Source organism: Saccopteryx leptura, chromosome 3, assembly GCF_036850995.1.
Source record: "Saccopteryx leptura isolate mSacLep1 chromosome 3, mSacLep1_pri_phased_curated, whole genome shotgun sequence".
NCBI lineage: Eukaryota > Metazoa > Chordata > Mammalia > Chiroptera > Emballonuridae > Saccopteryx > Saccopteryx leptura.
In genome coordinates this window covers 172,571,182-172,588,951 of record NC_089505.1, presented here as the reverse complement: position 1 = coordinate 172,588,951, position 17,770 = coordinate 172,571,182, and the positions used below count along the sequence as shown (strand labels likewise).

The 17,770-nt window shown below is 40.0% G+C and overlaps 1 protein-coding gene across 7 annotated transcripts in view; it reads right to left on the bottom strand.

Moving 5' to 3' along the window:
• The window catches only part of CCDC138 (coiled-coil domain containing 138), a 67,100-nt gene that overhangs the window by 39,147 nt on the left and 10,183 nt on the right, over positions 1-17,770 (bottom strand). For all 7 annotated transcript variants that reach the window (XM_066376883.1, XM_066376886.1, XM_066376889.1 and 4 more), the window contains one exon: positions 5,433-5,591. In XM_066376883.1, the coding sequence (XP_066232980.1) occupies positions 5,433-5,591 (159 nt within the window). The remainder of the gene's footprint in view (positions 1-5,432; positions 5,592-17,770) is intronic.

The window sequence follows — 17,770 nt, the reverse complement described above, 5'->3', positions numbered from 1 at the left end:
GTCATGCTGGTTCACAACAGCTGTGGGAGGGAAAGAGAGAGATTAGAGAGAAGGAAAAAAGGGAAGGATGAAGAAGCAGATGGGCACTTCTCCTGTGTGCCCTGGCCAGGAATTGAACCTGGGACTTCCACACACCAGGCCGATGCTCTACCACTGAGCCAACCAGCCATGGCCCCCAAACACTAATTTAGAAGAATATATGCACCCTTATGCTCACCACAGCATTTTTTACAATAGGCAAGATTTGGAAGCAATGCAAGTGCCCATCAGTAGATGAGTGGATAAAAAGCTGTGATACATTTACACAATGGAATACTCCTCAGCCATAAAAATAGAAATTTTACCTTTTGTGACAGCATGGATAGACCTAGAGATAATTATTCTAAGTGAAATAAGCCAGGCAAGAAAAGACAAATATCATATAATCTCACTTATATGTGGATGATAAAGAACAAAATAAACAAACAAAACTCTAACATACTAAGACACAGAGAACAAACAGACTAATTGCTGCCTTCATGGGGAGCGCAATTGGGGCTAGATGACAAAGGGGAAGGGTTAAGAAGTACACCACAGGGCCTGACCAGACAGTTGCACAGTGGATAGAGCACCGGACTGGGATGTGGAGAATTCAGGCTTGAAACCCCGAGGTTGCCAGCTTGAATGCAGGCTCATCTGGTTTGAGCAAGGCCCAACAGCTTGGACCCAAGGTCGCTGGCTTTAGCCCAAGCACTGGCTCGAGCAAGGGGTCACTCGGTCTGCTGTTGTCCCCTGGTCAAGGCACATATGAGAAAGCAATCAATGAGAAACTAAGGAGCCACAATGAAGAATTGATGCTTCTCATCTCTTTCCCTTCCGGTCTGTCTGTCCCTAACTGTCCTTCTCTCTGTCTCTCTTTCACTGTCACACACACACACACAAAAAGAAGTGCAGCACAGGGACACGGTCAATAAAAGTGTAATAGCTCCATATGGGGCCAGCTGGGCACTGGAACTATCAAGGGGAACACTTTGTAAAGTATATGATTCCCTAACCACTACGCTGCACAACTAAAATGAATACAAAATAACACTGAATGTAAACTATAATTAAAAAATAAAATTAAAAAAATACACTTACTTTAAAATCAGGTTAATATTCTCATTTCTAAAGTTTCAACATCCAAAATATATTAAAAACATCATTTGCAGTATGGTAAGATAAGCCCACTAACCTTACTTCTTGTATTGATAACAACTAAAAACCCTAGACAAAACACAAAAACTATTTCCTGGGTTTTTTCCTCCTTTTCTCTTGCAGTCTTGCCCCAAAGCAGGCCTCCGTCACTGAAAAATATTATTTGTAGGCTGCTCAACTCTGAGAGACATTCTGCCTTTCCCTGTGAGCCAAAGAACGTGGGAAGAACCTTGGAGACTAGAGATCAGAAAGAGGACCCGTTCGTGTATGTCAGGGGTCGGGAACCTTTTTGGTTGAGAGAGCCATGAATGCCACACATTTTAAAATGTAATTCCATGAGAGCCATACAACAACTCGTGTACATTACGCATTATCCAATAAAAATTTGGCGTTGTCCTGGATGACAGCTGTGATTGGCTCCAGCCACCCACAACCATAAACATGAGCAGTAGGAAATGGATTGTAATACATAAAAATGTTTTATATTTTTAACGTTATTATTATTATTTTTATTTTTTTTTACAGGGACAGAGAGAGAGAGAGTCAAAGAGAGGGATAGCTAGGGACAGACAGACAGGAACGGAGAGAGATGAGAAGCATCAATCGTCAGTTTTTCGTGGTGACACCTTAGTTGTTCATTGATTGCTCTCTCATATGTGCCATGACCACGGGCCTTCAGCAGATCGAGCAACCCCTTGCTTGAGCCAGCGACCTTGGGTCCAAGCTGGTGAGCTTTTTTTTGCTTAAGCCAGATGAGCACACGCTCAAGCTGCCAACCTCGGGTCTCGAACCTGGGTCCTTCCTCATGCCAGTCCGACGCTCTATCCACTGTGTCACCGCCCAGTCAGGCACGTTATTATTTTTTTTATTAAAGATTTATCTGCGAGCCAGATGCAGCCATCAGAAGAGCCACATCTGGCTCACAAGCGATGGGTTCCCGACCCCTGTTGTATGTAAACCACACAAATGTAGAGAACCCCTGATCTGTATAAGCACAGCACAGACCAGGAGCTGTAGGGCAAGGTGGAGAGATCAGAGTGCAATTTAGAATCCCCCTGCATGTCAGGTCCTTCCTGTACCACCAATGCTGGGAGGACGGACAAGACCCACAGTAGCACAGCAAAGGCCTGGAACACTGGATCGAGATTTAAACCGCTGTCTGAGTCTTAGGCTGACCCCTAAGCAGCACACACACAAGACAACTCCAAAGTAACACTACCAAAAGTACAAAGGTTTTAAAAACTGACTGAGACTGGGCCATTGCCTACAGAGAGTAAGAAAGAACCTCAGCCTAAAGAGTAAGAAAGAACCTCAGCCTAAATCCAACTGGGCTGACAGCTTAAAAGAAATAAATGAATAAAACCAACATTCTCCAGAGGATATTAACAGGACTCAGAATTTACACAACATAATATCAGAAAAGTCCTGGATACAATCCAAAAGTCCTTGGATATACAAAGAACCAGAAAAATGGGACTAAGTCTCTCAAGAATAATGCCAATCTTTAGATAATCCAGATGTCTGGATTTTTAACTATGTTCCATGAGGTTTCTGTGAATAAATGCAAAGGGAAAGACAAAAATTCTCATGAGAAAAATATTAAAGTTTTAAAAAGAACATACGTAGTTGGAAATATCAGAACATTAACATACCAGAAATAATTAATTCATTAGATGGGCTCAATAGCAACATAGAATTAAAGAAGAAATGGTGACCTTAAAGATAGACAAAATAGCAAACTTGAAGAACACAGAAGAAAATGAGAAAAAGGGAACAAGCCTCAAAAATATGTGGGGTAACAGTAAATGACCTAACATAAGTAACTTGAAATTCAAAAGAAGAGAAAGCACTTGAAATAGAAAAAATATTTGAAGAAATATTGATTTAAAACTTCCCAAATTTGGTGAAAGACATAAATTTGCAAATTCAGGATGTTCAGTGAACCCCAGACAGGATAAACGCAAAGAAAAACATGCAGAGATTCAGCATAATTGAACTACTACTAAAACCAAAGATAAGGCAACTTTGGGTACTGGAATTATTGATTATGGTGGTGATTACAAGATACTGCATTTTTCAAAACAGAATTTTACTCTATGTAAGTTATACATACAGTAACATCTCTTGATATGAAACAAAGAAGGATACAATACCATCCATATAATTTCTTTAAATTGATTTGAGAGAGAGAGAGATATCAATTTGTTGTTCCACCCATCTAAGCATTCTTGTATGTGCCCCGACCAGGGATGGAACCCGAAACCTTGGTATATCAGGATGACACTCTAACCCAGTGGTCCCCAACCTTTTTTGGGCCACGAACCAGTTTAATGTCAGAAAATATTTTCACGGACTGGCCTTTGGGGTGGGACAGAAAAATGTACAAAATAAAATTATGTGGCCAGCGTAAAAACTGTGGTATTTTTAAATATAATTGTCGAACTTACGAGACAAGAGTCAAGAATGAGTCTTAGACGAATGTAACAGAGGGAATCTGGTCATTTTTTAAAAATAAAACATCGGCCTGACCAGGTGGTGGCGCAGTGGATAGAGCGTCGGACTGGGATGCGGAAGGACCCAGGTTCGAGACCCCGAGGTCACCAGCTTGAGCGCGGGCTCATCTGGCTTGAGCAAAAAGCTCACCAGCTTGGACCCAAGGTCGCTGGCTCCAGCAAGGGGTTACTTGGTCTGCTGAAGGCCCGCGGTCAAGGCACATATGAGAAAGCAATCAATGAACAACTAAGAAGTCGCAACGTGCAACAAAAAAACTAATGATTGATGCTTCTCATCTCTCTCTCCGTTCCTGTCTGTCTGTCCCTGTCTATCTCTGCCTAAATAAAAAAATAAATAATAAATAAATAAAAAATAAAACATCGTTCAGACTTAAATATAAATAAAATGGAAATAATGTAAGTTATTTATTCTTTCTCTACAGACCGGTACCAAATGGCCCACAGACCGGTATCGGTCCATGGCCCGGGGTTTGGGGACCACTGCTCTAACCAACAGATCTACTCAGACAGGGCCCTCTATCAGTGCTTTTCAACTTTTCTTTTACACTTGAGGACCAGTGAAAATAGAAGAATTATTTCAGAGACCACTGTGGCAGAGATAACCTGGAGTGTAAGTGAATTTGACTAAGATCACTGGGTTTATCTGACCAGTGGTGGCACAGTGGATACAGCATCGACCTGAGGTTCATGGTTCAAAACCCAGAGATCACTGACTTGAGTGAGGGCTTGCCAGCTTAAGCACAGGGTTGCAGACTTGAGGGCAGGATCACTGACAGGATCCCATGGCTGCGGCCTTAAGCACAAGGTTGCTGACTTGAAGCCCAAGTTTGCCAGCTTGAGCAAGGGATCACTAGCTCTGCTTGAGCCCTCCAGTCAAGGCATGTGTGAATAGCAATTGATGAACAACTAAAGTGAAGCAACTACAAGTTGATGCTTCTCTCTGTCCTACCTCTCTCTCTCTTCCTGTCTCTCTCTCTCTAAGCAAAAGAAAGATAATTGGTCTATAGTCTTCATACAACATCAGGGTGGTTAACTCTTTCATGGACAGACATGAAATTTCTGGTAGACTGTTCCCAACAGTTGAAAAACACTGAATTATATAAGATTCTTGACATAATATTTAATCTGAATTGTTAGGAAATAATAAGGCAAATTCAGAATATGACAAACTCTGTAAGACTCCTGGCCCAGAGTCTTCAAAGAAAAGTCTCACAAAAAACAGTAATGGTAAAGTTGACTGCTCTAAATTCAAAGAAACCAAAAAGATACAAAAATTAAATGTGATGCATGAATTATGTCTAGTACATATTTTCAAAATTTCTTTTAAAATAAAAGATATTTTAAAAAGCAATAATAAATGACCCTTGGGGAATCAAGTGGGTAATTGAGTGTGAACTGTATATTAAGTTAAATTATTTAGTTAGCATTAATTTCCTAATATGATAATGGTGTGGAGAATGTACTTATTCTCAGGACATACATCCTCCTAAAAATAAGCATTCAAAATACTAAGGAAGTATTTAGGGTGCTGTGTCGTGATTGTTGTAAGGTACTTACTTCCAAATGGTCCGGGGAAAATGACGTGTGTGTGTGTGTGTGTGTGTGTGTGTGTGTGTGTGTGTGTACGCGCGCATGCGCGCGCGAAGGGGGGAGAAGAAATGACTTACATGTGGCAGAATGCTAATAACCAGTGAGTCTAAATTAAGGGGAAAGTAGCTCTGAAATCAAATGCTACAGAGTTACCTCCTTGATCACTTGAAACCTTGTGAGAACGTCCTCTTCCACGCCTTTCATTTTACTCAAGGCAGCTTCATGTCTGAACAGCAACTGCTCTCTTTCAACTAAAAAACGTTCTCGCCTTTGAAGTTCTTCAGCAAATTCCTGTTGTGCTGCAGTTTCACACTGTATCAAAATACCAGACTTAAGTAAAAAGTACATTCATAAACTCTATAAATTCTATTTTTATTTATTAAAATTGTAGTTTAATCAAATGGTTTAGGACTACATGAGTACCAAGTGAAATCTGGATTACAGTAACAGAGTATTAAAACAGCAAGTGACCTTGCACAGAAATCCTATCTTGCTACAAAATGACATGAAATTATAGTGAGGTTGTACTATGGTAACTCAAGAGAATTTAGGGTCCAAAATGGATCCTACACAAAACCAATCCCCTATCCAGCTTAAATTCCATGTTCTACTTCAACCTAATAGTCTACTCTTTTAACTATACTCTTCACTCCCTCCCCATGGACTAAAAGACCTAAGTGCAGAACTAAAGCACCAACTGTCTTCCTGCCCCAGGGCTCCACTGATAAATGCTGCTGGAGAAAAGCACACACCATGAAAAAGGTGAAGGGGAGTACAATCAATAACAGTGTGACAACTTCGTATAGTAATGGATGGCTAATACACTTAGTGTGGTGAACACATCATATGGCATATAAAAATGTCAACTCACTATGTTGTACATCTGAGAGTACTAGAATATTATACACCAACTATACCACAATAAAAAAAAAAAAACTTTAGGCCCTGGTCCATTGGCTCAGCGGTAGAGCGTCGGCCTGGCGTGCGGGGAACCCGGGTTCGATTCCCGGCCAGGGCACATAGGAGAGCGCCCATTTGCTTCTCCACCCCCACCCCCCTCCTTCCTTTCTGTCTCTCTCTTCCCCTCCCACAGCAAAGGCTCCATTGGAGCAAAGATGGCCCGGGCGCTGGGGATAGCTCCTTGGCCTCTGCCCCAGGCGCTAGAGTGGCTCTGGTCACGGCAGAGTGATGCACCGGGGGGGGGGGGGGGGGGCAGAGCATCGCCCCCTGGTGGGCAGAGCGTTGCCCCGGGTGGGCGTGCCGGGTGGATCCCGGTCGGGCACATGCGGGAGTCTGTCTTACTATCTCTCCCCGTTTCCAGCTTCAGAAAACAAAAACAAAAACAAAACAAAACAAAACAAAAAAACAACTTTAGATGACGTCAGAGTAATGGCGCGGTAGGAAGCGATACCGATATATCTCCCCAAAAACTCAACAAGATCTTCAACCAGAAACAGAAAAATCTATCCTTGGAGCCTCCAGATGTTCCGCAATACACCCGAAGGTATGGTCAAGCGAAAAATTGGCTAAATATATAATCAAACCCCGAAGGAAATAGGGAGTAAGAAATGCTCCGCCTTCCTCACTAACCTAAATAGGGCTGCTTTCACTGGGAACTGAGAGTATAGAAACTAAGGCGGGCAAAGGGGGCAAATAGATCCAGGCCGCGGCACAAACAGCCGAACCAGGCTGTGGCATGGAGATCCAAGCTGAGGAAAAACATTGACTGTGGCAACCCAGGCAATACAAGCTAACACTTGCGCTAAACCCAGAAAAACAAGTGGGGCAGCCATTCGCCACAATCTCCTGGTCGGCGCGCGCAGATAGTGGGCGAGAGATTCCTTCGAAAGCCCCGGGAGTGGGCGCCCGTGTTATCCCACAGAGGGGCAGAGTCAGGGGCCTTTGTGTGGGCCAAAAGCGGAATCTCCAGGCCACCCCAGCGCCTGAAAAAGCCGTGCACGGGGAGGGAGCGAGAGCCAATTCCAACGCTGGAACTTTTCCATGTGGGCGGAGGTTTCACTCAAAGTGTGGGGCAGCCAGCCTAATATCCTGGTCTGCGCGCGCAGATAGTGAGCGAGAGATTCCTCTGAGCGCCCCGGGAGTGGACGCCCACTCGTGTTACCGGACAGAGTGGCAGAGGCAGAGGTCTTTCTGTGGGCAGAAGCCCCGCCTGATTATGCTAGCAGCTCTGACTGACTGAGCCTTACCCAGAGCCCTGTGCTGAGTGGGAATAGAGTGGGGAGTTGCCAGCTCTTTGAGCCTCTTACTATCCAGGTATAGGCAGCAGCAACCCCATAGCTGGATTATCAGGCTACTAATTGAAGAAGGAATGACTAGGAGAGAGGCTCCAGGAACACGGACTCTCTCACTGTCGGAGCCTACAAATGGTAATGAGCCTCGACTGCCAACGAGACTGAAGCCCAATACATGACATCACCATAGAGACTTATCAACTGCAAACCTCTACCTGAGCGTGCCACAGGGGCAGAATCCGGGGTACAGAGTCACCAACCAGGAAGAGGGAGAGAAAAAAAAAAGCAAGAAGATAACCTCTCAAAATCAAGAATAATCCACAGACTTTATAACCTATCCCATTTTATTATATTTGTTCGTTTGTTTCTCTTATCTTCATTATTGATTTTTTTTTTTTCCTCCTCCAATTTGGTCGTTTAATTCTCTGCCGGTCTTACTCTCTCTTCTCCGTGAACTATACTACCCATAAGTGTTGCATCTCCCATTATCTTTTCTTTCCTCTTCCTTTCTCTCTATGAGGGTTGCACTCCAAAACCCTTAACTCTCTCCTCTTTTTACTTCTCTCCTCTTTTTACTTCTTTTAGTGGTTCCCTCTTTTTTTTTTTTTCCTCTTTCTTTTCCTTTCTATATTAGTTTCTTCTTTTCCCCTTTACATCTCCTCTCATTCAATCCTCAATAATGAACAAATTATCTTATCTGGGACTCAAACTTATGTTTGTGACATTTTGGGGGGTTTTTACTTCACTTTTTTAACTCACTAGCAGTGCTCCCATCCCTGGCTCTCCATTTTATCTAGTTCTTGTTCCACTAAATACAATAGTAATTTTTAAATTTTTCCCCCCATTTTCCTGTTTCCCTCTTATTCCTCTCATCGTATCTCTTAGTCAACCAACACCTAAAAGCAAATCATTTTATTCTTGACCCAAATTTTTTCCTTATCTGCTTTTTGTGGGTCCATACCCCCTTTTTTTGCCCCTTTATTACTTCTCCCAATTCAGGCCCTCCATTACAGACATTGTTTGTTCTATTTAGTACAATATAATTCACAGTACACCACAACATTTTCTCAAGAAAGAGGGGAGAGGAGAGGAGAGGAAAAAAGGAGGGGGGGAATAATTTCCTTTTCTTTTTATTTTACTTTTTTTTTTTTAATTTTTAATTTAAAAAAACTTTTCTATTTTTTACTTTTATTTTTTTAACTTTTCATTCTTTATTAAATCTCATTAATACTATCAACAAAACCACCCTCAGATGTCATTAAGGAAGAGAAAATCGAATATCATGGATACAAAAGAAAGAGAGGTAACAGATAGATGAGGAAAAATCTATGGAGAAAAAATTTAATATATTGGAAACCTTGGAGTTAAATGACAGAGAATTTAAAATAGAAATCCTAAAAATACTCAGAGATATACAAGAAAACACAGAAAGGCAATTTAGGGAGCTCAGAAAAAAACTCAATGAACACAAAGAATACATTTCCAAGGAAATTGAAACTATAAAAACAAATCAAACAGAGATTAAAAACTCAATTCACGAGCTGAAAAACGAGGTAACAAGTTTAGCTAATAGAACAGGCCAGATAGAAGGTAGGATTAGTGAAATAGAAGACAAGCAACTTGAGGCACAACAGAGAGAAGAAGAAAGAGACTCAAAAATTTAAAAAAATGAGATAGCCCTACAGGAATTATCTGACTCCATCAAAAAGAATAACATAAGAATAATAGGTATATCAGAGGGAGAAGAGAGAGAAAATGGAATGGAGAACATACCCAAACAAATAATAGATGAGAACTTCCCAAGCCTGTGGAAAGAACTAAAGCCTCAAATTCAAGAAGCAAACAGAACTCCGAGTTTTCTTAACCCCAACAAACCTACTCCAAGGCACATCATAATGAAATTGGCACAAACCAACGGCAAAGAAAAAATTCTCAAGGCAGCCAGGGAAAAGAAGAATACAACATATAAAGGAAGGCCCATTAGATTATCATCCGATTTCTCAGCAGAAACTCTACAAGCTAGAAGAGAGTGGACCCCAATATTTAAAGTCCTGAAAGAGAGGAACTTTCAGCCATGAATACTATACCCATCAAAGCTATCCTTCAAATATGAAGGAGAAATAAAAACATTCACAGATACAGAAAAGATGAGGGAATTTATCATCAGAAAACCCCCACTCCAGGAATTACTAAAGGGGGTTGGTTCTCCAATAAGGTACAAAGAACAAAAAAAAACAAAGCCATAAGTAAAAGCTCCAAGAAGAACACAATAAAACCAAATTTGAACTGTGACAACAACAAAAAGAAAGGGGGGGAGAGGATGGAGATTAACAGTAGCAAAGGACCATGGAGTGCAAAAGTACTCACAAGATAGTGCACTACAGCCTGACCTGTGGTGGCGCAGTGGATAAAGCGTCGACCTGGAAATGCTGAGGTCGCCGGTTCGAAACCCTGGGCTTGCCTGGTCAAGGCACATATGGGAGTTGATGCTTCCTGCTCCTCTCCCCCTTCTCTCTCTCTGTCTCTGTCTCTCTCTCTCTCTCTCTCTCCTCTCTAAAATGAACAAATAAAAAAAAAAAAAAAAAAAAAAAAGATAGTGCACTACAATGAACAGGGTAGGAACCCTTTTCATTACTTAATGGTAACCACCCTTGAAAAAACCACCACAGAAGCACATGATTTAGAAAAGATAGCAACAGAGAAAAGATGTATGGAATACAACCAAATAAAAACAAAAGATAGAAAAACAAAAGAGAAGGATCAAACAAGACATAAAACTAACAGAAAGCAATCTATAAAATGGCAATAGGGAACTCACAAGTGTCAACAATTACACTAAATGTAAATGGATTAAACTCACCAATAAAAAGGCACAGAGTACCAGAATGGATTAAAAAAGAAAATCCAACTGTATGCTGCCTAAAAGAAACTCATCTAAGCAACAAGGTTAAAAACAAATTCAAAGTGAAAGGCTGGAAAACAATACTCCAAGCAAATAACATCCAAAAAAAAGCAGGCATAGCCATACTCATATCTGATAATGCTGACTACAAGACAGCAAAAGTACTCAGAGACAAAAATGGCCATTTCATAATGGCTAAGGGGACACTGAATCAAGAAGACATAACAATTCTTAATATATATACATCAAACCAAGGAGCACCAAAATATATCAGACAGCTACTTATTGACCTTAAAACAAAAACTGACAAAAATACAATCATACTTGGAGACCTCAATACACCGCTGATGGCTCTAGATCGGTCATCCAAACAGAGAATCAACAAAGATATAGTGGCCTTAAACAAAACACTACAGCACCTGGATATGATAGACATCTACAGGACATTTCACCCCAAAGTGACAGAGTATACATTTTTCTCCAGTGTACATGGATCATTCTCAAGAATTGACCATATGTTGGGCGACAAAAACAACATCAGCAAATTCAGAAAAATCGAAGTTGTACCAAGCATATTTTCTGATCACAAAGCCTTGAAACTAGAATTCAACTGCAAAAAAGAGGGAAAAAATCCCACAAAAATATGGAAACTAAACAACATACTTTTAAAAAATGAATGGGTCAAAGAAGAAATAAGTGCAGAAATCAAAAGATATATACAGACAAATGAAAATGACAATATGACATATCAGAATCTATGGGATGCAGCAAAAGCAGCGATAAGAGGGAAGTTCATATCACTTCAGGCATATATGAACAAACAAGAGAGAGCCCAAGTAAACCACTTAACTTCACACCTTAAGGAACTGGAAAAAGAAGAACAAAGACAACCCAAAACCAGTTGAAGAAAGGAGATAATAAAAATCAGAGCAGAAATAAATAAAATAGAGAACAGAAAAACTATAGAAAAAATGAATAGAACAAGGAGCTGGTTCTTTGAAAAGATCAACAAAATTGATAAACCCTTGGCAAGACTTACCAAGGAAAAAAGAGAAAGAACTCATATAAACAAAATCCAAAATGAAAGAGGAGAAATCACCACGAACATCGTAGATATACAAAGAATTATGGTAGAATACTATGAAAAACTTTATGCCACTAAATTCAACAACCTAGAAGAAATGGATAAATTCTTAGAACAATACAACCTTCCTAGACTGAGTCAAGAAGAAGCAGAAAGCCTAAACAGACCTATTAGTAGAGAAGAAATAGAAAAAACCATTGAAAACCTCCCCAAAAATAAAAGTCCAGGCCCAGACGGCTATACCAGCGAATTTTGTCAATCATTCAGAGAAGACTTGTTTCCTATTCTACTGAAAGTTTTCCAAAAAATTGAAGAAGAAGCAATACTTCCAAACACATTTTATGAGGCCAACATAACCCTCATACCAAAACCAGGCAAGGATGGCACAAAAAAAGAAAACTACAGACCAATATCTCTAATGAATACAGATGCTAAAATACTAAACAAAATACTAGCAAATAGAATACAACAACATATTAAAAAAATAATACATCATGATCAAGTGGGATTCATCCCAGAATCCCAAGGATGGTTCAACATACGTAAAATGGTTAACGTAATACACCATATCAACAAAACTAAGAACAAAAACCACATGATCTTATCAATAGAAGCAGAAAAGGCTTTCTATAAAATACAACACAATTTTATGTTTAAGACTCTCAACAAAATGGGTATAGAAGGAAAATATCTCAACATGATAAAAGGCCATATATGATAAACCATCAGCTAACATCATATTAAATGGCACAAAACTGAAGGCTTTTCCCCTTAAATCAGGAACAAGACAGGATTGTCCACTCTCTCCACTCTTATTTAATGTGGTACGAGAGGTTCTAGCCAGAGCAATCAGACAAGTCAAAGAAATAAAAGGCATCCATATCGGAAAAGAAGAAGTAAAGGTATCACTTTTTGCAGATGATATGATCCTATACATCGAAAACCCCAAAGAATCCACAAAAAGACTACTAGAAACAATAAGCCAATACAGTAAGGTTGCAGGATACAAAATTAACATACAGAAGTCAATAGCCTTTCTATATGCCAACAATGAAACATTTGAGAATGAACTCAAAAGAATAATCCCTTTCACGATTGCAACAAAAAAAATAAAATACCTAGGAATAAACATAACAAAGAATGTAAAGGACTTATATAATGAAAACTATAAACCATTGTTAAAGGAAATCAAAAAAGATATAATGAGATGGAAGAATATTCCTTGTTCTTGGTTAGGAAAAATAAATATAATCAAGATGGCCATATTACCCAAAGCAATATACAAATTTAATGCAATTCCCATCAAAATTCCAATGACATTTTTTAAAGAAATGGAGCAAAAAATCATCAGATTTATATGGAACTATAAAAAACCCTGAATAGCCAAAGCAACCCTAAAGAAAAAGAATGAAGCTGGGGGCATTACAATACCTGACTTCAAACTATATTATAGGGCCACGACAATCAAAACAGCATGGTATTGGCAGAAAAACAGACACTCAGACCAATGGAATAGAATAGAAAACCCAGAAATAAAACCACATATACATAGTCAAATAATTTTTGATAAAGGGGCCAATAACACACAATGGAGAAAAGAAAGCCTCTTCAACAAATGGTGCTGGGAAAACTGGAAAGCCGCATGCAAAAGAATGAAACTGGACTACAGCTTGTCCCCCTGTACTAAAATTAACTCAAAATGGATCAAAGATCTAAACATAAGACCTGAAACAATAAAGTACATAGAAGAAGACATAAGTACTAAACTCATGGACCTGGGTTTTAAAGAGCATTTTATGAATTTGACTCCACAGGCAAGAGAAGTGAAGGCAAAAATTAATGCATGGGACTACATCAGACTAAGAAGTTTTTGCTCAGCAAGAGAAACTGATAACAAAATAAACAGACAGCCAAATAAATGGGAAATGATATTTTCAAACAACTGCTCAGATAAGGGCCTAATATCCAAAATATACAAAGAACTCATAAAAACTCAACAAACAAACAATCCAATAAAAAAAATGGGAAGAGGACATGAACAGACACTTCTCCCAGGAAGAAATACAAATGGCCAACAGATATATGAAAAGATGCTCATCTTCTTTAGTTATTAGAGAAATGCAAATCAAAACTGCAATGAGATACCACCTCACACCTGTTATAATGTTCCATACGTAGGTGGGACATAAAAGTGAGACTAAGAGATATTGATAAGAGGAGTGTGGTGGTTACGAGGAGAGGGGGGAGAGGGAGAGGGAAAGGGGAGGGGGAGGGGCACAAAGAAAACTAGATAGAAGGTGACAGAGGACAATCTGACTTTGGGTGATGGGTATGCAACATAATTGAACGACAAGATAACCTGGACATGTTTTCTTTGAATATATGTATCCTGATTTATTGATGTCACCCCATTAAAAAAATAAAATTATTAAAAAAAACACAAAACTTTAGCCATGGCTAGATGGTTCAGTTGATTAAGCAGTGGTCGGCAAACTCATTAGTCAACAGAACCAAATATCAACAGTACAACGATTGAAATTTCTTTTGAGAGCCAAATTTTTTAAACTTAAACTATATAGGTAGGTACATTCCTTATCGAGGTAGCTTCTGCATGTGGTATTTTGTGGAAGAACCACACTCAAGGGGCCAAAGAGCCTCATGTGGCTCACAAACTGCAGTTTGCTGACCACTGTCCCAAAGCACAGATGTTGCGGATTCGATCTCTAGTCAGGGCACATACAGTAATAGATCGATGTTCCTGTCTCCCTCTCTCTCATTCTTCCTTCCTCTCTCACTAAAATCAATTAAAAAAATTCTTTAACATTCATTAAAAAAACCAAACAGTGAGATACCACTTCACAGCCACTAAAATGGCTATAATCAAAAAGAGAAAATAACAAATGATGTCAAGGATGAGGAGAAACTGGAATCCTTGTTCACTACTGGTGAGAGTGTATATAGGAATATGCTGTGAAGGCATGCAGTTAGGAAAACAAGCAGAGACAGCAAGGCGCCCTAGGGCAGAAGCTCTGAGCTGACTAGAGTCTAGGGGCCTCTCTGACCCTGTGCTGGAAACAGCAAAACAGCAGGATGAAACTCAGTAACAGAAAATGTTTTGGCTCTTATAACAGAGGTTAGGAGTCAGCATGTTCCTTGTCCTTTACTTCACCCCCTGAATACTTCTGCTGTCTGCTTCCTTGAGTTAATTGTACTGGCTAGTACATATCTGAGTAAGGCTGGGGATGGAGCTTCAGTCCTTCAGTCTGCTGACCTGGGCTGTTGCCTCCCCTCGGCCCCTCGGAGCATTTCCCCTGGTCTCTAAGTAGTTCATTGTCATAGCAACAAATGTAAAATGATGCAGTCACTTTGGAAAACAGTCCTGACCATTCCTCAAAAAATTACTGTATTTTTCGCTCCATAAGACGCACATTCTTTCCCCAAAAAGTGGAGGAGGAAAAGGAGGAAAATGCCCGTGCATCTTATGGAGTGCAAAATACAGTATTTTATTAAGTATTTTAACATACCATTTCATTCAAAATATTTTTTATTTTCCTCCTTAAAATCCTAGGTGTGTCTTATGGTCAGGTGCATCTTATGGAGCGAAAACTACAGTAACTATAAAGCTGCCATATGACCCGCACCTCCAATCCTAGGTATATACCCAACAGCAATGAAAGCATGTGTCCACACAAAACTTCAATATGAGTGTTCACAGCAGCGTTACTCATAATAGTTAAAAAGTGGTAACAACCCAAATGTCTATGCACTGATGGATAAAAAAATGTGGACTATCCCTATAATGGGGTATTATTCAGCAACAAAGAGAAAGCACTGACACGTACTGCAACATGAATGGACCCTAAAGATATCATGTTAAAGCAGCCAGTTATATCATACATACTAACTATTGTATCATTCTATTTATATGAAAAGTCTAGAACAGGAAATCCTACAGAGACAGAAAGTAAATTAGCAGTTGTCTAGGGCTGAGGAGAGTTGTGACAGAAATGAGGAGAGATATCTAATAGGAAGGGGATTTCTTATTGATATAGTGGAAATATTCTAAAATTGGCTGTCATGATCATAGCACAACTTTTTGAATATACTAAAAATAATTAAACTGTACACCTTGAAAAAATTAAAGAGACCCCTCTAACATGTGAGGACACAGCAAAGAGATTGCTGTCGATGACCCAGAAAGGGGGCTCTCACCAGACACCAAATATGCCAGAGCCCTGCCTATGGATGTCCAGCCTCCGGAACTATCTGACGTGTGCTCACTGTTTCGTGCGGGGCCTGGCAGGCCTCTGTACAGGTACATCTCCTAGTCCCTTTCTGTGAGATGCATCAAGACTCAATAGGCCTTTCCTCTGATTGCCAGATGCCTCAGCTTTCTGTCTGGGAGCAGGCCTCCACTTTTACTTGACCTGTCTCAGCTCCAGCAATCCCTGAGGCAGATGGACTCAGTCTCAAAAGAGATAGATTCCAATACCATCATCAAAAGACTCCGCCAAACTGGTCAACTGCTGGTGAAAACTTGCTGGAATCCTTTATCTTAGCCTATGATGAAAGCCAAAAAAAATTCTAATATTGTGTTTATGTTGTTGAACAAAGAACCACAGAACTCTATAGAACTGCACTTTAACTCCTGTGCCCAGGGTTGTTGTCTCATTTGCTTTCAGCATTCAGATTTGATATAAATGATGCTGGTCTTTTTACTCAAGGTCTAGGATCCGCACCCACAGATTACTACTACCCCTGTTTGCTTAAAAATATGGTTTTATCATTAGTGTCTGAACTCAGAGAGAATTATCTTAATGAATTTAACACCCAAAGGCAGAATATGCAAACTATAACATCAGTGAAACATGTATCAGATAATGGGGAAAGGAGACCTATATGAATAGTTGCTTATGAAAAATTAAACAAACAGGCACAACCCTTTTGAAGAACAATTTGGTGGTGCCCTGCTACTATTTCTTCTGGTAAATTAAGGATGCTTAAACAGAACTGTCTATGCAGGACAGACTCTATGCTGTCGTGTACTTACACAGAAGGAAATAAATTGTAGTTACTATATGCTGGAATGCTATCTGGCAGATAAAATGAATAAACTAGATCAACACTTTCCAAATACATAAATCTCAAATATATAATAATGAATGAAGTAAGATTTAGCATGGGAAGCTCCCCAATGCATTATTTTTTTATTCTGTCCCTCTTTTGCTTAAAAACCTGTAATACCTAACTTTCCACTATTTTCTTTCCCCAGCAGGCTAATAAATTCAAAATCTGACAAATCATTCCTTTCTAAAACTCCCTTCTCTCCAATTCCTCGCACCTGGAATGTCCTTCCCATCCCTCCCTTCTTTAAATGCTACCTCTCGGTCAAGTACCATGGTAAGTTATCTCCCTGAACTTCCCCCAGTGACTTTAGGCTATAATAATGTTTTTTTCAATGCTATGGTAATTATAATCTGAATTATTTAGACAAAATGAGATACTCATTTTCTAAAAATGTTTAATTATTTCATGTGCATAAAAATACAACATATTTCCAACTAGAATTTCAACAGAAATTGTGTATTACATATACCTTGCTTCCTTCTGTACTCCTACCTAGGGGACACTTGATAAATTCATGAATTAACTACTTTAGAAATAAAAAATCCCAAAGATAAAGGCCAATATTCTGAACTGAATTTTGGTGAAAGCTGACAAGAGAACTTCTTATACCTAGGTATTTAAAACAATGAATCTAGAACATCTCCTTCAAAAAGCATGCTTTCCAGGGGTCTCCAAACTTTTTACACAGGGGTCCAGTTCACTGTCCCTCAGACCATTGGAGGGCTGCCAAATACAGTGGTCCTCTCACTGACCACCAATGAAAAAGGTGCCCCTTCCAGAAGTGCAGTGGGGGCTGGATAAATGGCCTCAGGGGGCCGCATTGCGGCCCGTGGGCCGTAGTTTGGGGACACCTGCTTTAGGCCCTGACTGGTTGGCTCAGCGGTAGAGCGTCAGCCCGGCATGTGAAGCCCCAGGTTCGATTCCCAGTCAGGGCACACAGGAGAAGTGCCCATCTGCTTCTCTACCCTTCCCCCTCTACTTTCTCTCTATCTCTCTTCCCCTCCCACAGCCAAGGCTTCATTGGAACAAAGTTGGCCTGGGCACTAAGGACGGCTCCGTGGCCTCTGCCTCAGGCACTAGAATGGCTCTGGCCGCAACAGAGCAACACCTCAGATGGGCAGAGCAT